Genomic DNA, 22,851 nt, shown 5'->3' on the forward strand with positions numbered 1-22,851 from the left:
TCTCACCTGGTCGGAAATAATGAAAACATCTATTGTCTCAGGAGGGTGGGGGGGGGGGGGGGGTGGGGGGGGGGGGTGGGGGGGGTTCACCATGGCCTTCAAAAAGCCAGACCCTCTTCTGGCAGGAAGGCCCACTGGGGTTACCCTGCACCTGGCCCGGGAAGTGAGGTGAAAACCATAGAAATCCCCAAACCTAGAAGCCTTTTTGGGTCAGATGTTGCCTTTGACTAGTGGCCCCAACCAAATGTAATCCAGTATGCTAAGTAAGCTACAGTAAATTACCTTATACAGTACCGTGAGTTGGTTAGTATGCCATCAGACCAGCCTTCCAGATACCAATAATAAAAGTACTGTCAATAAAATGTTATTTTAAGTAACCCACTAACAACACAGAGAGAGTATTGAAGCGTTGACACATGACACATGGTGACTCTTCTACTGAGACCTGAGAAATGTTCCGTTCTAGTCCAGGAGACCCGAGGGATGACAGAGCAGAATAAAGTGGCCTTCATTTATCAACCACTTCACCTCAGACGGACAGCTGAGGGAGAGAGTACACACGCACCCACACACACACACACACACACACACAACCACACACACACACACACACACACACACACACACACACACACACACACACACACACACACACTCACACACACACACACACACACACTCACACACACACACACACACACGCACACACGCACACGCACACACACACACACCCACACACGTGCGCGCACACACATGAACAAATACTGCTCTGGAATCAACACGGTTTGGGTTGGATTCAAATCTGCATTGGCATGTTTGCATTCAAACAGAGTTGACACAGGGATTTTAAACCTGTCAATGGAGCCATGCTGGAAATGTGTCATCATTATTAAGGTGTACTACAGTAGTCTACCTGCACCTAAAGCTTATAGTTCAGTGAAGGTGGTACTTGGTGGAATGAGGAAGAAACAACATTTTTTATTATGTTTCTCTGTTGAAGAAGTTGCCATAAACACTGATCTATGGTTAATGTTGTGTTCCTTGACCAAAGTCTGATGTCCCTTGGACAACATATAGTAAGTACAAAGAGAGGCTGATCTGTGGCCCAGGGCAGAAATCATGGTGGATCACGAATAACAAGCTTAGGGTGCTACCTTGTGGATAGATAGAGAAGTGATTTCAAAAGGTTGGGGTGTGTGACGTTACATTTTGACATAGCGTAGCAGAGGTCGTGTTCCCCTGCTCAGATCTCACAACGCCTAGACAGCAATTTTACGTGTGAGTTTACCACATGATATGTTATAGCAATCTGGTGCGCAAAGGCGTCGTCGATTACGTGGCACGCAACCACTGATTGATGCATGCAACGCCTGAGCAGAGGAATACGAGACAAATATTTTTGATTAAAATGCGAATTAACAAGTTCATTCGGATGCCTGTTTGTGAAGTGAACACCTTTATCTACAGTGGATGTTATGAGGCGTTGTATTTCCCTGCAAAAATGTAGAAACCTCTTAGAAATAAATGTTATTACATAACTATGCAATAACATTGTAGTTATTTCCTAGAGCTTTGTACATTGAAGGGAATCGATTAAACTGCGCCGGGTTGAACTAGTTTATGGCCCGTCATGTGACCGGGCGATGCCAGCATCAAGGCATTTTTGTCAGAAAGTAAAGGACTTTTACATATGAAAACACAGAATCCTATTAATTACTTTGCTTTTAATTGGCCAGAACTGGGTACCTTGCTCACGGTTCCAAATCAAACGCAATCAACGCTAACACGGTCACTGGGTCATGCCCGGGGTATTCATCGAATCCCCTCCTTTTTGAAGGAAAAAACCAAAACATCGTTAAACCTGTTTATTCATATTCATATTCAGCGACCGATATTTGCATATGAATGTGTCAATCTCCAATAATGTTTAGTCATTGGCACAAACTGTCAACCACGTCACATTATTTCCGCCTTTTCAATCGTCGCTAAAATTGGCAGATTTTTTTATCTGCTGGTTGCTTTCAATTTCTATTGGTCAAATCTCTCACACCCATTTTCCACTGACCAAATCCATCCAAGTTGAAGGTGAAATTATTTTCCTACTTCGTCCATTAGACTGAACAGCGGTTTGTCCCCTGTTGTTTTTCCGTTTTAGCTAACAATTCCGCCTCGGTAATATTCATCATCATGTCATTATTCGGTGAGGTTCCCCAAGCCACTCCAGTGGCGGTCTTCAAACTGTCGAATGATTTCAAAGAGGACCCGAACCCCATGAAGGTGAACCTCGGTGTTGGAGGTAAGAAATGTGATAATATTCTAAGTCCCCCCTCTTTCTAATTTCCTTAATTTTGTCACTAGAGTCAAATACTTTCTGTTGAAAGAACTTCACGTAGACAACCGAAATTAATAATGAATGTATGTGTGTTATATTAAAACATAGAGTAGGTAGTAAAATGTAGGCAAGCAATACACATTTCAGAACAACTACTAGTCGAATAAGACATGGGAGAGATTACACATTTTGGCAAAGAGTTTTATTTATAGACAAATACACTTCAAACAAATAGCCAAACCGAAAACTGCAGACATTACTATTGCCTACCCCGCGATCAAACCGCCATAATAACATTTCATTTATTTCACCTTTATTTAACCAGGTAGGCTAGTTGAGGACAAGTTCTCATTTACAACTGCGACCTGGCCAAGATAAAGCAAAGCAGTTTGACACATACAACAACACAGTTACACATGGAGTAAAACAAACATACAGTCAATAATACAGTAGAAAAATAAGTCTATATACAATGTGAGCAAATGAGGTGAGATAAGGGGGGTAAAGGCAAAAAAATGGCCATGGTGGCGAAGTAAATACAATATAGCAAGTAAAACACTGGAATGGTAGATTTGCAGTGGAAGAATGTGGAAAGTAGAAATAATGGGGTGCAAAGGAGCTAAATAAATAAATACAGTAGGGGAAGAGGTAGTTGTTTCGGCTAAATTATAGATGGGCTATGTACAGGTGCAGTAATCTGTGAGCTGTTCTGACAGCTGGTGCTTAAAGCTAGTGAGGGAGATAAGTGTTTCCAGTTTCAGAGATTTTTGTAGTTCCTTCCAGTCATTGGCAGCAGAGAACTGGAAGGAGAGGCGGCCAAAGGAGGAATTGGCTTTGGGGGTGACCAGAGAGATATACCTGCTGGAGCGCATGCTACAGGTGGGTGCTGCTATGGTGACCAGTGAGCTACGATAAGGGGGGATTTTACCTAGCAGGGTCTTGTAGATGACCTGGAGCCAGTGGTTTTGGCGACGAGTATGAAGCGAGGGCCAGCCAACGAGAGCGTACAGGTCGCAGTGGTGGGTAGTATATGGGGCTTTGGTGACAAAACGGATGGCACTGTGATAGACTGCATCCAATTTATTGAGTAGGGTATTGGAGGCTATTTTTTTAAATGACATCGCCGAAGTTGCGGATGGGTAGGATGGTCAGTTTTACAAGGGTATGTTTGGCAGCATGAGTGAAGGATGCTTTGTAGCGAAATAGGAAGCCAATTCTAGATTTAACTTTGGATTGGAGATGTTTGATGTGAGTCTGGAAGGAGAGTTTACAGTCTAACCAGACACCTAGGTATTTGTAGTTGTCCACATATTCTAAGTCAGAACCGTCCAGAGTAGTGATGCTGGACGGGCGGGCAGGTGCAGGCAGCGATCGGTTGAAGAGCATGCATTTCATTTTACTTGTATTTAAGAGCAATTGGAGGCCATGGAAGGAGAGTTGTATGGCATTGAAGCTCATCTGGAAGTTAGTTAACACAGTGTCCAAAGAAGGGCCAGAAGTATACAGAATGGTGTCGTCTGCGTAGAGGTGAATCGGAGAATCACCAGCAGCAAGAGCAACATCATTGATGTATACAGAGAAGAGAGTCGGCCCAAGAATTTAACCCCGTGGCACCCCCATAGAGACTGCCAGAGGCCCGGACAACAGGCCCTCCGATTTGACACACTGAACTCTATCAGAGAAGTAGTTGGTGAAGCAATCATTTGAGAAACCAAGGCTAACGTTTTTTTATAAAAAAAATGAAACGGAGCCTAACGTGATCATTGATAGCTGCCTTGAAGGACACAAAAAATGCTCTCTGCTACTAAGATCAGTGAATGTAGGCTAAACTGACAACGGAGTGAAGAGTAGAAATCTCAACTAGCAAGCAACTCATAGCGGTGAAAAATGTAGTGCGTTCACGCGATGGGGGGGGGGGGGCGTATTCTGGCGGGGAAGATTTTCAGCACAACAGTTATCAAGTAAACAGATGCTAAACAGTAACTAGCCATCTAACGCTACTAGTTAACAGTTAGCTAGCTTATCCTGTATGACTAACCATTAACTACAATATCTGCAAGGCCTCCCGAGTTGTCCAGCGGTCTAAGACACTGCATCTCAGTGCTAGAGGCGTCACAACAGACGGGTTCGAAACCAGGCTGTATAACAACCGGCTGTGATTGGGAGTCCCATAGGGCGGCGCGCAATTGGCCCAGTGCCGTCCGGGTTTGGCCGGTGTAGGCCTTCATTGTAAATAAGATTTTTTTCTTAACTGACTTGCCTAGTTAAATGAAAGTGAATAAAATGTTGCTGTGGTGCTGCTCCCTGTTTGAAAAAATGTGACCGACTGCATCATCCCTCATCCCTCCCTGTGACATGACTGGATCTGTTCTATGTGGTAAAACCTTTTCACCTCTCCAATCAATCATGTTATCCAGATCAGTGATTAGGCTAGCATATTTCTTCAAAGTAGGGAGAAGGTAAGGATGGACTCAGGCTGGACATGACATGCATGATGTCCTTGCTTGCTCTTCTGATTGATTGTGCAGAATTTACTGTCAAATTTCAATCACATTTATTTTATAAAGCCCTTTTTACATCAGCAGTAGTCACAAAGTACTTGAAACACCAAATAGCAACCAATGCAGATGTACAAGCACAGTTGCTAGGAAAAACTCTCGAGACAGCTAGGATCCTAGGAAGAAACCTAGAGAAACCAGGCTATTAGAGGTGGCTTGTCCTCATCTGGCTGTGCCAGTTGTAGATTATAAGAGTACATGGCCATTAAGGCCATGTCGTTCTTCAAGAAGTTCAAACGTCCATTGTTGACCAGCAGTGTCAAATAATAGTCCGTGGTTATAGAGGGTGCAACAGGTCAGCACCTCAGGAGTAAATGTCAGTTGACCTTTCATAGCTGAACATTCAGTGGTCGAAATAGCAGGTCCAGGACAAGGTAGCACGTCCGGTGAACAAGTCAGGGTTCCATAGCTGCAGGCAGAACAGCAGAAACTGGATCAGCAGCACGACCAGGTGGACAGGGGATGGGGACAGCCAAAGTTCATCAGGCCAGGTAGTCCTGAGGCAGGGTCCTATCTCTCAGGTCCTCCGAGAAGGGGAGAAAGCGAGAGAGAGATTGGAGAATTAGAGGGAGCATACTTAAGATCACACAGGACACCAGATAAGACAGGAGAATTACACTAGATAGGACAGACTGACCTGAGCCCCCTGGTACATAGACTATTGCAGCATAGATACTGGAGACTGAGACAGGAGGGGTCGGCACAGATAGCATAGCAAGGTCTATAACCTGTAGTTGGCAGTCATCCAAGGAAGTAGCTCTGTCACTGGCGTAGGAACAGACTGGAACAGGCCGGTAGTTGTTGATGTAGATAAATGCGTCATGGTCATATCAGTATTAGTTGTAGCTAGATCAATGGACCGTGGTCATAGAGCAATTCGCTCCCGTTCACGCTCTCTACGCGGATCCTATGAGAACACTAGCCAGAATACACCCCAGTAGTGCACTTTGGGGTGGAACGGAGCCACTTCACACCTTGTGACTGATCTTCTTACTGGATGTTTGTGTGGAGTGCTGTTAATGTATAACACTGCAGCGCAGAGGCCAAAAGGCTGAAGTCCTGGTGTGTGTGCTGCCTGTGACTGCTTGCTTGGCCTCTCAGGACTACAGGGTTAGCATTGTGCTACACTAGAGAAATACCATGACATATTCATCTCATAATTCCACTGTCCCGCAGCTCAGGCAGGAAATTCATAAACTTAATCTCCCTCAGGCCTCAGAACAACCAGGAGTTCCTGGGTTCTCAGACATTATTGCTTAAGTAATCCCTTCCTGTAGTAGGCTAACACTGTGGCTGAAAATAGCCTAGATAACCTAGCTACACCATGTGTTTGCATGCTCGGATATCTTTTTATTTTACTAGGCAAGTCAGTTAAGAACAAATTATTTTTTTAATTGACGGCCTAGGAACAGTGGGTTAAGTACCTTGTTCAGGGGCAGAACGACAGATTGCACCTTGTCAGCTCGGCTTGATCTTACAACCTTTCGGTTACTAGTCCAACGCTCTAACCACTAGGCTACCTGCCGCCCCAATAGAGGAGATGGACCCATGTCCACTTAGGAAAATATCTGTTTTCTCTTGAACTTCAGTCACAACTGATACAGTTAGGCCTCGTGCTCTGTTAGAAAGTGGATGTGAATGGAAGTATGTCTCCAGACTATTGCAGTCAGTAAGTGAACAGATAAAAGCCTGTTAGACAGGAGTGCCCTGTCCTCATTAGCTCAACACTGTTCACTCAGAGTAAGTTACTAGTGTTGCTGTCTTATCAGTGGTGGCTGGCTGGAGTTTAGGACCACAGGGGAAAGTGCAAGGCTGTAGTTTGACATTTGTATCCGGTTGTATCCGGATCTGATAAAACCACTAAAACAAACCTTTGCAAAGTTGGAATTTTATTTCACTTTTATTTATACAGGTAAGTCAATTAGGAAACAAATTGTTATTTACAATGTGGACCTGTCAGGTAGCGAGTGCAGCACGTATAACACACACAGGTTAAACAATATCATACAATTAACAGTCAAAAATACACATGAAGTTGCCCGCCAGAGACCGAAGGTAGGGAGAGACCGAAGGTAGGGAGAGACCGAAGGTAGGGAGAGACCGTAGGTAGGGAGAGACCGTAGGTAGGGAGAGACCGTAGGTAGGGAGAGACCGAAGGTAGGGAGAGACCGAAGGTAGGGAGAGACCGAAGGTAGGGAAGGTAGGCCTAATTACCAATCAGTCTACTTGGATATTGCAGAGCAATAATACTTATAGTGTATTTATGACATCTCCATCTGTGTTCAAACTCAACAGGGCAGTAATTCGCAGTAATTCTCCTCCTGAGTGGGTTTCTCAACAGGGCAGTAATTCTCCTCCTGGGTGGGTTTCTCAACAGGGCAGTAATTCTCCTCCTGGGTGGGTTTCTCAACCGGGCAGTACATTCTCCTGGGTGGGTTTCTCAACAGGGCAGTAATTCTCCTCCTGGGTGGGTTTCTCACCAGGCAGTAATGCTCCTCCTGAGTGGGTTTCTCACCAGGGCAGTAATTCTCCTCCTGAGTGGGTTGCTCACCAGGGCAGTAATTCTCCTCCTGGGTGGGTTGCTCACCAGGGCAGTAATGCTCCTCCTGAGTGTAGGGCGGTAATGCCAGCTGCAGAGAAAGCCAGAGTTGGGCTACTGCAAAATGTACTACATAAAGTAAACACAACTCTAGTAAAAACACTTAGCTTGTAGGCTATATTAGGCCCATGTATGGGAAACACTGTATCCCTCCTCAGCCGCTATAGCTAGCCTGTCTCTCCCCTCCAGCCTACAGGACAGATGAGGGCCAGCCCTGGGTGCTGCCCGTGGTTAAGAAGGTGGAGAAGCTCATCGTAGCAGACAACCGTCTGAACCATGAGTACCTCCCCATCCTGGGTCTGCCTGAGTTTAGGTCCTCTGCATCCAAGATCGCCCTGGGAGAAGACAGCCCTGCCATCCAGGAGAACAGGGTAGGGTAGGGTAGTTTATGAGTTTGTGTTGGTGGGTTGTGTTGTGTGTGTGCTCGATCGTACATATATTGAGTTGAATTTGCATTTAAATTAGTACTGGTGAGCTACATTGCTCTTAAGCAGTTAAGTCACTTATCTAGTGTCTCTCCTCCACCCCCTCGGTCTCTGTCGCTCTTTCTCTCACCTCTCCCTATCGCTCTCTCACTCTTTCCCGCTCTTCTCTCCCTATCCTCCTCTCTCTCTCTCTCGCTCACTTTCATTCTGTATGTCTGTCTGTCTCTCTCTCTCTGTCAGGTGGGAGCGGTGCAATGTCTGGGGGGTACAGGTGCTCTGAAGATGGGGGCTGAGTTTCTCAGACGCTGGTACAACGGGAACGACAACATGAAAACACCCGTCTACGTCTCAGCGCCAACCTGGGGTAGGCACACACTGGAACGACAAAACTTAAACAGCTGTCTACATCTCTGCTCGTACGGTTGATCCGGAGCTGTATAATCAGACAGATATGACGTGGCAGGGCGTGCAAACTATCACAGATTACAAAGGGAAACCCAGCCACCAACTGGAGCCCAGTGACTGGAGCCTACCAAACGAGCTAAATTCCAACACTGAACCATGCATGAGAGCACCAGCTGTTCCGAACAACTGTGTGATCTTTCTCTTCGTAGCTGACGTGAGTAAGACCTTAAAATAGGTTAATATTCACAAGACCGCAGGGCCAGGATGTGTATTCAGAACATGCGCTGACCAACTGGAAAACGTCTTCACTGACATTTTCAACCTCTTTCTGACCCAGCCTGTAATACCTACATGGTTCAAGCAGGCCACCATAGTTCCTGTGTCCAAGAATGCCAAAGTAACCTGTCTAAATGACTATTGTCCCGTAGCACTCACATCTGTAGCCATGAAATGCTTTGAAAGGCTGGTCATGGCTCACATCAACACCATCATCCCAGACATCCTGGCAACAACATATCTGCCACTCTGACCCTTAACCTCTTATGGCTGCATCCCTTTGTTCTCAATTTCCGCCTGAAGACATACCCTAATCTAACTGCCTGTAGCTCAGCCCCAGAGGCAAGGATATGCATATTCTTGGTATCATTTGAATGGAAACATTCTGAAGTTTGTGGAAATGTTCATTGAATGTAGGAGAATATAACACAGTAGATCTGGTGGAAGAAAAGAGAAAGAAAGAGCATATGTTTTCAGTTTTTTATTGTTGTAGCATCATCTTTCACATGTACTAGAATAGCCACACAGTCAGATAGGATGCTGGAGATCATTTTTGATGGATAACACAAGAGGGCAACTGTAGGTGTGCAAAGTTTCAGACTGATAACTTCAGGAATGGGTGAGCTACATGACATTTAGCATGAAGTCCCCCAGGTGTCCCACCCAAATGTACCCAACTGGCCGAATTGGTGATATTACCTAGGGGTGTGTGCTTAGTCCCCTCCTATACTCCGTGTTCACCCTCAACTGTGTGACTCCAACACCATCATTAAGTTTGCTGATGAGACAGCTTACAGGGAGGAGGTCAGTGACTAGCCAAGTTATTGTTACTCATTGTGTATTTATTCTTTGTTTTATTCTATTATTATTTATATTTTTGTCGAGAGCCGTGTGTCCTCTGAAAAACAACCCTGCCAAGCCACACTGCTTATAGACACGCTGCTCACTTAACCTGGAAGAAAAACAACCCCGACAAGCCACACTGCTTATAGACACGCTGCTCACTTAACCTGGAAGAAAAACAACCCCGCCAAGCCACACTGCTTATTGACACGCTGCTCACTTAACCTGGAAGAAAAACAACCCTGCCAAGCCACACTGCTTATAGACACGCTGCTCACTTAACCTGGAAGAAAAACAACCCTGCCAAGCCACACTGCTTATAGACACGCTGCTCACTTAACCTGGAAGAAAAACAACCCCGCCAAGCCACACTGCTTATAGACACGCTGCTCACTTAACCTGGAAGAAAAACAACCCTGACAAGCCACACTGCTTATAGACACGCTGCTCACTTAACCTGGAAGAAAAACAACCCTGCCAAGCCACACTGCTTATAGACACGCTGCTCACTTAACCTGGAAGAAAAACAACCCTGACAAGCCACACTGCTTATAGACACGCTGCTCACTTAACCTGGAAGAAAAACAACCCCGACAAGCCACACTGCTTATAGACACGCTGCTCACTTAACCTGGAAGAAAAACAGCCCCGCCAAGCCACACTGCTTATTGACACGCTGCTCACTTAACCTGGAAGAAAAACAACCCTGCCAAGCCACACTGCTTATTGACACGCTGCTCACTTAACCTGGAAGAAAAACAGTGGACCACTGCTGCACCACTCGAGAAGCCTTGATATGTTATGTTATCTGGAACTTCTACTGCTGAGTTGTCCTCTTAATATTTAATTATTAGGTGATTTACAAATACAGCATGTTACTTTTTATTTTGGTTCATAGCTCTGCAATAGAGCCATCAAATAATTTCAGCTAATGTTACAAAGGAGGACTCAAAAAACATGATTTGGAAAATAATTCTCTATTAGGGAAAAGGCAGAGTGTTGTAAAACCTGCTCTACTGTTTGTTTCTAGAAAACCACAACTCTGTGTTTGCCAACGCTGGGTTCGAGGACGTCCGTCCCTATAAGTACTGGGACGCAGAGAAGCGGGGACTGGATCTGGACGGTTTCCTAGGTGACCTGGAGGTGAGCCGCTGACCTCTGAACAGGTGGTGTTGACATGGAGACCAGACCGGCTCCCGAACTCTGAGTTGACCTCACAATAGTGAATATTTCATATCAGAAATGGTCATGTCTACCTTGAAAGTAAATTAGCTTTTTACACACTGTTAAAAATATATGTTTAGCTTTAACGATACCAACTTCCTGTATCAGCTCCCAGTACTCTGTCATTTGGCTGTCCTGTAGTCTAACACTGACCTTTGACCCCGGTCCCAGACTGCACCAAAGCATTCCATCTTCGTTTTGCACGCTTGTGCCCACAACCCCACCGGCACAGACCCTACACACGTGGAGTGGATGCAGGTGGCTGAGGTCATGAAGGTAAGACTGTGTGTTTGTGTGTACACGTTATTATAAGAAAATGCGATTTTTGTTTTTGGCATGACATCTTTTCTAATTTCTGAAGATGTTTTAATCTTTGTCCTTTTTCTTTTCTCTCTCCCCCTCCAGAGGAGGAAGCTGTTTGTGTTCTTTGACTCTGCATACCAGGGCTTTGCATCAGGCTGTCTGGATAAGGATGCATGGGCAGTGCGCTACTTTGTCACCCAGGGCTTTGAGATGTTCTGTGCCCAGTCCTTCTCCAAGAACTTTGGCCTTTACAGTGAGACAGACAGACCCCCCATTCTACACAATGCAATCTGTAAACTGCAGATACCCGAAATGAAGATTCTGTCTCCTTTCAGATGAACGTGTGGGGAACCTGACCATCGTAGCTCGTGATGCTGACAACGTGAGGAGGGTTCTGTCTCAGATGGAGAAGATTGTCAGGGTAACCTGGTCCAACCCTCCCTCCCAGGGTGCCAGGCTAGTCGCCATCACACTCAACACAGCTGAACTCTTCGCTGAATGGTGGGAACACACACAGGTCCATAGTAGTGTATCCACTCCCAACAGTTCTACAAGAGTGTTCAAAACGTTCCAATCACAGGCGGCCGGTGGAACCTTTTTTGTGGAGGGCGGGCTCAGAGTAATGGCTGGAAGACGATCAATGGATTGGCATCGAACACCTCAAACACATGGTTTCCACCTGTTTGATGCCATTCCAGACATTACTACGAGGCACCCTCCCCTCAGCAACCTCTTGTAATTTGAAATATATCCTCTCTTCATCCCCTTCTCTCTTGTTCGCTCGTTCTCTCATCCCTTCCTCTTTCTCTCTCTCTCTCTCTCTCCCTCTATCTTCCTTCTCTCCTCCTCTATCCCTCCCCCTCTCCCTGTTGTAGGAAGGATAATGTGAAGACCATGGCAGACCGTGTGTTGTTGATGAGGGCTTCACTCCAGGATAAACTACAGGCTCTGGGAACACCAGGAACATGGGACCACATCACACAGCAGATCGGCATGTTCAGCTTCACTGGCCTCAACCGTGAGTACACACACACACACACACACACACACACCTTTGTCTCATCACATACGCTGCTGTTACTGTTTATTATCTGTCCTGTTGCCTGGTGACTCTATCTCTACCTATATGTACAGTACCCGTCAACAGTTTGGACACACCTACTCATTCAATGGTTTTTCTTTATTTGTACTATTTTCTACATTGTAGAATAATAGTGAAGACAAAAACGATGAAATAACATATGGAATCATACAGTTAAGGGCCCTGCTAGTCTACACCTGTTGTTTATGAAGCATTTGATAAATACCATTTGATTTGTTCATACCTTTTTAATATTTTGTCTCTCTCCAGCTAAACAAGTGGAGTACATGATCAAGGAGAGGAGTATCTACCTAATGGCCAGCGGTCGTATCAACATGTGTGGTCTGACCACTAAGAACATCGACTATGTGGCCAAGTCTATCCACGAGACTGTTGTCAACGTCCAGTAGAAGACAACAATACCCTTAGCACTGGCCCCTGTCCACCACCAGCAGTGTGTGTGTATAATGTATTAGACCAAGGGGGAGCCAGGTACGGGCCACATCCGGCCTGCGAGACATTGAAAAAATAAATATATATTTTTTTTATAAATCTTTTTTTTTTCCCCCAATTTCATGGTATCCAATTGTCCCATCGCTGCAACTTCCGTACGGACTCGGGAGAGGTGAAGGTCGAGAGCCGTGCATCCTCCAAAACATGACCCGACCGAGCCAACCGACCATGACCCGACCGACTCAGAAGCCAGCTGCACCAATGTGTCTGAAGAAACACTGAACACCTGGCGACAGTGTCAGTGCGCATGCGCCTGGCCCGCCAAACGAGCCGCTAGAGCGCGATGGGACAAGGAAATCTCGGGCCTGCCAAACCCTCTCCTAACCCGGACGACGCTGGGCCAATGCCTCATGGGTCTCCCAGTCACTGCCAGCTGTGACACAGCCTGGGATCGAACCCAGGTCTGTAGTGGCGCCTCAGGCACTGTGATGCAGTGCCTTAGACCGCTGCATCACTCGGGAGGCCCCCGCAAATTAATTTAACAAACAATTGGTCCCCCAAAAAATGCGGCTCTCTGTTGAATTTCAAAATCCCAATTTGTCACTCGAGACAGTTTGCCCACCCCTGTGTTAGACCAAACACACAGAAGCCCCCTTCCTAACTCCCAGCGCACCACTGTACGTTGAGCTGATAATGTCTACAGATATATTATATTTTTACCCTTAAACTAATGCACAAGGCAGCGTAACAGTTAAAGACAAGTCTTAATCATTTGTCTGTGTGGCTCTGTGTGTTTGTCATCCCTGTGTGTTTGTCATCCCTGTGTGTTTGTCATCCCTGTGTGTTTGTCATCCCTGTGTGTTTGTCATCCCTGTGTGTTTTCATCAATACTGCTCGCAGGGGAGAGGGGTGTCATTTCCTTTTGAGTGTTTGTGTTCAGTGGTGTCACGAATAAGCAGTCTGTGTCAGGACATTGTAGATGCTGTGTGGTTCCACACTAAGGCACTGACTGGGTGTCTCTCGACACTTTGAAATGCGCCCTTTCCTCATCTCCTTCATTGAAACTGATGTTTCTTCCACCTGTCATGTACAGCCAGATCAGTGATCATGGAGGGAAGGACACAAGGAAAGGAGATATGGAAAATAAGCTATAGTGTTTAAAGTATTGAGACACAGGCCAAGTGTATTAGACTAGCTGGTGATGATGATCTTCCATTGCTTAATCATGTTATTAATGTTACAATGTGGTTAGTATTGCAGGAGTCGTTCTTGAATTGCGGTGGCATTGGGGACTGGCGTTTTGGCAAAAAATTCTACTTAATTATTCTAGATTTTGTTTATTTAAATGTGTTTTGGTATATCCTCCCATTCAACATTAACTAAGATGACTGCTTAATGACATTATGATAACATTGTGCCATCGGTAGGAGTAGTAACACCAATGACGGTAACACTAATGAGAATTTTTTTGTTATTTTCTTAAATTGATGCAACATATACTCAAATCTAAAGTCATTAGCTTTTTGAAAATCATTTTTGACATGATTAATAATTTGGCTCACAGTGTAATTTCCCTACATTTTAAATTGAATAACACAGAGGGACACTTTGGATTTCGACATACCAAAGTATCAATGGAATCTATCAAATGCATGACATACTGGGTGTGATTAATTAACAATTCTCTTCAATATAGACCCCTCCCTGATACGTTTACCACTGGAGGGAATGTTCAAGGTTCTTGTTTATATTTGCAATGAGTGATTGTCAAGGCAGGAACACCAAAGACAGACACCTGGGGGACAGACATACTATTTTAAAATAAATAGTTATTTTAATAGCCTCTTTTGTTTTTATTGATGTATATGATACATACATTTTTTTTCTTCTCACTTTCTAGCATTAAAAGTAATACATCTAAATCCCCAAAACATGTCTGTACAACTCTACACATCACTACTGGGACAAGCCAATGTCTAAACAACTCTACACATCACTACTGGGACAATCCAATGTCTAAACAACTCTACACATCACTACTGGGACAATCCAATGCCTAAACAACTCTACACATCACTACTGGGACAAGCCAATGTCTAAACAACTCTACACATCACTACTGGGACAAGCCAATGTCTAAACAACTCTACACATCACTACTGGGACAAGCCAATGTCTAAACAACTCTACACATCACTACTGGGACAATCCAATGTCTAAACAACTCTACACATCACTACTGGGACAATCCAATGTCTAAACAACTCTACACATCACTACTGGGACAAGCCAATGTCTAAACAACTCTACACATCACTACTGGGACAATCCAATGTCTGTACAACTCTACACATCACTACTGGGACAATCCAATGTCTGTACAACTCTACACATCACTACTGGGACAAGCCAATGTCTAAACAACTCTACACATCACTACTGGGACAATCCAATGTCTAAACAACTCTACACATCACTACTGGGACAATCCAATGTCTAAACAACTCTACACATCACTACTGGGACAAGCCAATGTCTAAACAACTCTACACATCACTACTGGGACAATCCAATGTCTAAACAACTCTACACATCACTACTGGGACAATCCAATGTCTAAACAACTATACACATCACTACTGGGACAATCCAATGTCTAAACAACTCTACACATCACTACTGGGACAAGCCAATGTCTAAACAACTCTACACATCACTACTGGGACAATCCGATGTCTAAACAACTCTACACATCACTACTGGGACAATCCAATGTCTAAACAACTCTACACATCACTACTGGGACAATCCAATGTCTAAACAACTCTACACATCACTACTGGGACAATCCAATGTCTAAACAACTATACACATCACTACTGGGACAAGCCAATGTCTAAACAACTCTACACAGCACTACTGGGACAATCCGATGTCTAAACAACTCTACACATCACTACTGGGACAATCCAATGTCTAAACAACTCTACACATCACTACTGGGACAAGCCAATGTCTAAACAACTCTACACATCACTACTGGGACAAGCCAATGTCTAAACAACTCTACACATCACTACTGGGACAATCCAATGTCTAAACAACTCTACACATCACTACTGGGACAATCCAATGTCTAAACAACTCTACACATCACTACTGGGACAATCCAATGTCTAAACAACTCTACACATCACTACTGGGACAAGCCAATGTCTAAACAACTCTACACATCACTACTGGGACAAGCCAATGCCTAAACAACTCTACACATCACTACTGGGACAATCCAATGTCTAAACAACTCTACACATCACTACTGGGACAATCCAATGTCTAAACAACTCTACACATCACTACTGGGACAATCCAATGTCTAAACAACTCTACACATCACTACTGGGACAATCCAATGTCTAAACAACTCTACACATCACTACTGGGACAATCCAATGTCTGTACAACTCTACACATCACTACTGGGACAATCCAATGTCTAAACAACTCTACACATCACTACTGGGACAAGCCAATGTCTAAACAACTCTACACATCACTACTGGGACAAGCCAATGTCTAAACAACTCTACACATCACTACTGGGACAATCCAATGTCTAAACAACTCTACACATCACTACTGGGACAATCCAATGTCTAAACAACTCTACACATCACTACTGGGACAATCCAATGTCTGTACAACTCTACACATCACTACTGGGACAATCCAATGTCTAAACAACTCTACACATCACTACTGGGACAATCCAATGTCTAAACAACTCTACACATCACTACTGGGACAATCCAATGTCTAAACAACTCTACACATCACTACTGGGACAATCCAATGGTACAACTCTACACATCACTACTGGGACAATCCAATGTCTAAACAACTCTACACATCACTACTGGGACAAGCCAATGTCTAAACAACTCTACCAATGTCTAAACAACTCTACACATCACTACTGGGACAAGCCAATGTCTAAACAACTCTACACATCACTACTGGGACAATCCAATGTCTGTACAACTCTACACATCACTACTGGGACAATCCAATGTCTAAACAACTCTACACATCACTACTGGGACAATCCAATGTCTAAACAACTATACACATCACTACTGGGACAAGCCAATGTCTAAACAACTCTACACAGCAACTGGGACAATCCAATGTCTGTACAACTCTACACATCACTACTGGGACAATCCAATGTCTAAACAACTCTACACACAACTCTACACATCACTACTGGGACAATCCAATGTCTGTACAACTCTACACATCACTACTGGGACAATCCAATGGTCTAAACAACTCTACACAGCACTACCAATGTCTAAACAACTCTACACATCACTACTGGGACAATCCAATGTCTAAACAACTCTACACATCACTACTCCAATGTCTAAACAACTCTACACATCACTACTGGGACAATCCAATGTCTAAACAACTCTACACATCACTACTGGGACAATCCAATGTCTAAACAACTCTACACATCACTACTGGGACAATCCAATGTCTAAACAACTCTACACATCACTACTGGGACAATCCAATGTCTAAACAACTCTACACATCACTACTGGGACAATCCAATGTCTAAACAACTCTACACATCACTACTGGGACAATCCAATGTCTAAACAACTCTACACATCACTACTGGGACAATCCAATGTCTAAACAACTCTACACATCACTACTGGGACAATCCAATGTCTGTACAACTCTACACATCACTACTGGGACAATCCAATGTCTAAACAACTCTACACATCACTACTGGGACAAGCCAATGTCTAAACAACTCTACACATCACTACTGGGACAAGCCAATGTCTAAACAACTCTACACATCACTACTGGGACAATCCAATGTCTAAACAACTCTACACATCACTACTGGGACAATCCGATGTCTAAACAACTCTACACATCACTACTGGGACAAGCCGATGTCTAAACAACTCTACACATCACTACTGGGACAATCCAATGCCTAAACAACTCTACACATCACTACTGGGACAATCCAATGTCTAAACAACTCTACACATCACTACTGGGACAATCCAATGTCTAAACAACTCTACACATCACTACTGGGACAATCCAATGTCTAAACAACTCTACACATCACTACTGGGACAATCCAATGTCTAAACAACTCTACACATCACTACTGGGACAATCCAATGTCTAAACAACTCTACACATCACTACTGGGACAAGCCGATGTCTAAACAACTCTACACATCACTACTGGGACAATCCAATGTCTAAACAACTCTACACATCACTACTGGGACAATCCAATGTCTAAACAACTCTACACATCACTACTGGGACAATCCAATGTCTAAACAACTCTACACATCACTACTGGGACAATCCAATGTCTAAACAACTCTACACATCACTACTGGGACAATCCAATGTCTAAACAACTCTACACATCACTACTGGGACAATCCAATGTCTAAACAACTCTACACATCACTACTGGGACAATCCAATGTCTAAACAACTCTACACATCACTACTGGGACAATCCAATGTCTAAACAACTCTACACATCACTACTGGGACAATCCAATGCCTAAACAACTCTACACATCACTACTGGGACAATCCAATGCCTAAACAACTCTACACATCACTACTGGGACAAGCCAATGTCTAAACAACTCTACACATCACTACTGGGACAATCCAATGTCTAAACAACTCTACACATCACTACTGGGACAATCCAATGTCTAAACAACTCTACACATCACTACTGGGACAATCCAATGTCTAAACAACTCTACACATCACTACTGGGACAATCCAATGTCTAAACAACTCTACACATCACTACTGGGACAATCCAATGTCTAAACAACTCTACACATCACTACTGGGACAATCCAATGTCTAAACAACTCTACACATCACTACTGGGACAAGCCAATGTCTAAACAACTCTACACATCACTACTGGGACAATCCAATGTCTAAACAACTCTACACATCACTACTGGGACAAGCCAATGTCTAAACAACTCTACACATCACTACTGGGACAAGCCAATGTCTAAACAACTCTACACATCACTACTGGGACAAGCCAATGTCTAAACAACTCTACACATCACTACTGGGACAAGCCAATGTCTAAACAACTCTACACATCACTACTGGGACAATCCAATGTCTAAACAACTCTACACATCACTACTGGGACAAGCCAATGTCTAAACAACTCTACACATCACTACTGGGACAAGCCAATGTCTAAACAACTCTACACATCACTACTGGGACAAGCCAATGTCTAAACAACTCTACACATCACTACTGGGACAGTCCAATGTCTAAACAACTCTACACAGCACTACTGGGACAATCCGATGTCTAAACAACTCTACACATCACTACTGGGACAATCCAATGTCTAAACAACTCTACACATCACTACTGGGACAATCCAATGTCTAAACAACTCTACACATCACTACTGGGACAATCCAATGTCTAAACAACTCTACACATCACTACTGGGACAAGCCAATGTCTAAACAACTCTACACAGCACTACTGGGACAATCCAATGTCTAAACAACTCTACACATCACTACTGGGACAATCCAATGTCTAAACAACTCTACACAGCACTACTGGGACAAGCCAATTTGCTCACCCTAAGTACTTTAAAAACCATGCATAAACAAAAGTTTGCAGTATAAAGGACAATATATATGTTTTATCATAGATAAACAGTTCAAAACGTTTTTGGTTATATTGATGTGTAACTATTTGTCATTTTAAAGTGATTTTCATGGTTGCAAGAGACGCAAATACCACCACAATTCAAAAACGACCCGGTTAGGATGATTCCATTCCTATTGTGAAATGCACATTCCCTATTCCGTTTGACTTACCACCTGAATACGTTTTATAGGAGGAGTTGTTTGGGTCCACTTGAGAGCGAATGTCGCAAAATATTTACTGTGATCCAAGTAAACAGTATTTGACTTGGAAAAAGTACTAGAGTGAAACAATCAATTGACCAAATCAGTCACGCACTAAATATATGTAGGACGTTACATTTACAATCATGTTTATTTTAGTGCAACGGGACTTGAAGTAAAAATCCTGTATTACCTCGGACCTTAGCTGTATGGAGCGCTCTGTTGGGGAAGCTGTTCTCAAAGTCCCGGGGTGCGTTCAGTAGGGACAAATAGGACTGTTCTCAAAGTCCCGGGGTGCGTTCAGTAGGGACAAATAGGACTGTTCTCAAAGTCCCGGGGTGCGTTCAGTAGGGACAAGTAGGAATGTTCTCAAAGTCCCGGGGTGCGTTCAGTAGGGACAAATAGGAATGTTCTCAAAGTCCCGGGGTGCGTTCAGTAGGGACAAATAGGAATGTTCTCAAAGTCCCGGGGTGCGTTCAGTAGGGACAAATAGGACTGTTCTCAAAGTCCCGGGGTGCGTTCAGTAGGGACAAATAGGACTGTTCTCAAAGTCCCGGGGTGCGTTCAGTAGGGACAAATTTGACTGTTCTCAATCAGAGCTATAATCCTGTTTTTCTTTTTGTTTTCAGCATTTTAATTAAGGGTCTGCTCAATGTGGATGTCCAATCAGTCTGTTCTGATGCTGTCGCTGTCTCTGTCTGTAGCATTGTTATTGCACTATTATCAGTAGCTACCATCTCAATGATATACATGTAATGTTCAAAATTGCAGAAATGAAATGCGCTCACAGCTAGTGTCTGTAAGTGAATACCTATGTATCTCAAGGGGCTTTGACTGAAGCCTTGAATAAACGTCTACACACCACCATGTGTCAGAGTCATGGAATGCTGTTACAACATAGAAACAACCTGGAATCAGAACAGGGTTTTTATGTGGTTATCCGTGTGTGTAGTGTTTTGGCCCAGTCAGTATAGGTCACTGCCCTCCAGTTTCTCACAGTATGTTGTAATTCTTAGGAAAGTTCTTCTGAGAGCCAGGACAGAAATAATATTTTGTTCGTGCAAGTTCTCTTTTTTTGAGTGTTTCTCATGACATTGGGAATGAAAGTGCAGGAAACAAAGAACACTGTCAATACATGAGTCCAGAATAATCTTTTTATTGAGGAGTTTTTAAAACATTCATTGGGAAGTCTGATATCCTGAACCCTGATATTCTGAAGATCTTGTAAACTGTTGAACCATCGCTAAATTCCCACAGAATCTATATAACAGAGAATTGGATATAATGATGAGAACTACAGTAACAGTTAAAAGTTTGGATACACTTATTCGATGGCTGCATCACAACAGGACGTGATTGGAAGTCGCATAGGGCTGCGCACAATTGGCCCAGAGTCGTCTGGCTTAGGGTTTGGCCGGGGTGGGCCGTCATTGTAAATAAGAATTTGTTCTTAACTGACATGCCTAGTTAAATAAAACATTTCAGCGCTACAGGCATCACTACAGACCCTGGTTCGATTCCAGGCGGTATCACAACCGGTCGTGATTGGGAGTCCCATAGGGCGGCACACAATTGGCCCAGCGTCATCTGGCTTAGGGCTGGCTGGGGTAGGCCGTCATTGTAAAATACGAATTTCTTCTTAGTTGACTTGCCTAGTTCAATAAAGGTTAAATAAATAAAATAAAGATGTGTTATTTCATAGTTTTTTGGTGTTCAATATTATTCTACAATGTAGAAAATAGTAAAAATCAAGAATAACCTTTGAATGAGTAGGTGTGTCCAAACTTTTGACTGGTACTGTATGTATACACCCTAACAATGGGATTTGTCCACAGAGTGGAACGACGGCTGAGCGTCTATTCCTCTCTTTGGATTGGTGGATACATCTCGTTACTTTAATACTTTTTAGAATATTTGATGAGGGTTGTTGACGTCAACCGCCTGTATTCAATGGCGAGAGATGCTATGCTGCTAACCTCATGTCATGAATATGCATAGCCATCTCAAGACGACTGATATAAAGTGTTTTTTCTCAAAGTTGACCGGATTTCACGTATCCTACTTATATCAGTACTCTCATAACAACATAAGCAATACAAAACTTTGATTAGATCAAGTAAACCTCAGGTAGAAAATAAGCCATACATTTTTTTGTTAACCAAATTCAACACACTCATTGACCTCTATACAAAAACTCTTTGCTTGGTGACTGAGAGAAACAAAATAGCACCACCTGCTGGAGAACATAGATATTTGTAGATATTTGACCCAGTTATCCCTCTCGCTTCACCTCTTCCTCTCTGATATATATATATATACATACATCTCTATCTGCTGAATCTCTGTCTCCCTCACCAATAAATATCTTCTCTGAGAGCATGAGACTGAGTTGCTTGGTTTCTCTGTTCTCTGATTTCTCCAGCTCAGCTATTTGTCAGGTCATAAGGATGTGTGTGGGAGGGACAAAGCAGTTCAGTGGAGTCCTTACAGGCGAAGTAAATCAATGCCACTGAGTCTCCCCATAGATCACCCCCGTGTTTGTGTGCGTCAAGGAAAGCACTGGCTTGAAGTCAGAGTGCATCACATCTCCACCCACCTTCCCTGCAGTGCAGCGCTGTGACGCAGGATCTCTCTTCATTTGTTTCTCTCTACTTCCCTCTCACTCTCCCTCTGTATATGCTGTCTGTAAATCAGTCATCTGTCAGTATTGCACAATCCAGAGCAGCTCATTCTAAGCTCAGTCTAATAGCAGCTAACCAGTAGTGAATAGTGATGGTCCCAGGCAGGTTTTAGGGAATTATTATTGATACAAATTAATAGGACAGAGCCCATTGTCGCACTACCTATATATTAAAGTAAGGACACTATAAAACCTCTTCCTCTCTCTATACATCTCTAACTCCAAACCCCTGTGTACATTGGCATACATTCCTATCAAACAACATCCATTCCTCTCATCTGAGCCTGTTTGACTGTACAGGGATGTCTGTCTGTCCTTGAAAATGTTACATTGTCCTGATATCCTGACTGTGCTCTTCAGCTGTCAGCTTATATTAGACAGGTCTTTTTCTCTAATGCTTATCAGATTTGTATAGACTATAACTCCTCCACTAAAACTACACATACAATTCAGCCTGGCTTTTCATCAGGTCTGCGTCCTGCTCCTCTCTGAGTCCCAAGTTAGGAGTTGTCCTTAAATACAGTGGCTTGTGATAGTATTCACCCTCCTTGGCATTTTTCCTATTTTGTTGCCTTACAACCTGGAATTAAAATATATTTTGGGGGGGGTTTGTATCATTTGATTTACACAACATGCCTACCACTTTGAAGATGTAAAATATTTTTTATTGTGAAACAAACAAGAAATAA

The 22,851-nt window shown here is 43.5% G+C and overlaps 1 protein-coding gene across 1 annotated transcript; it reads left to right on the top strand.

The window, feature by feature from the left end:
• Window positions 1-2,053: 2,053 nt before the first annotated feature.
• On the top strand, window positions 2,054-14,337 carry LOC139376905 (aspartate aminotransferase, cytoplasmic-like). Its single transcript, XM_071119896.1, has 9 exons — window positions 2,054-2,296; window positions 7,679-7,860; window positions 8,155-8,278; window positions 10,469-10,581; window positions 10,834-10,938; window positions 11,068-11,218; window positions 11,301-11,466; window positions 11,841-11,983; window positions 12,317-14,337. The coding sequence occupies exons 1-9, from the start codon at window positions 2,188-2,190 to the stop codon at window positions 12,454-12,456; spliced, it is 1,233 nt and encodes a 410-aa protein (XP_070975997.1). The 5' UTR covers window positions 2,054-2,187; the 3' UTR covers window positions 12,457-14,337.
• Window positions 14,338-22,851: the final 8,514 nt, after the last annotated feature.

Source organism: Oncorhynchus clarkii, chromosome 20 (genome assembly GCF_045791955.1).
Source record: "Oncorhynchus clarkii lewisi isolate Uvic-CL-2024 chromosome 20, UVic_Ocla_1.0, whole genome shotgun sequence".
In the NCBI taxonomy this organism is placed as follows: Eukaryota; Metazoa; Chordata; class Actinopteri; order Salmoniformes; family Salmonidae; genus Oncorhynchus; species Oncorhynchus clarkii.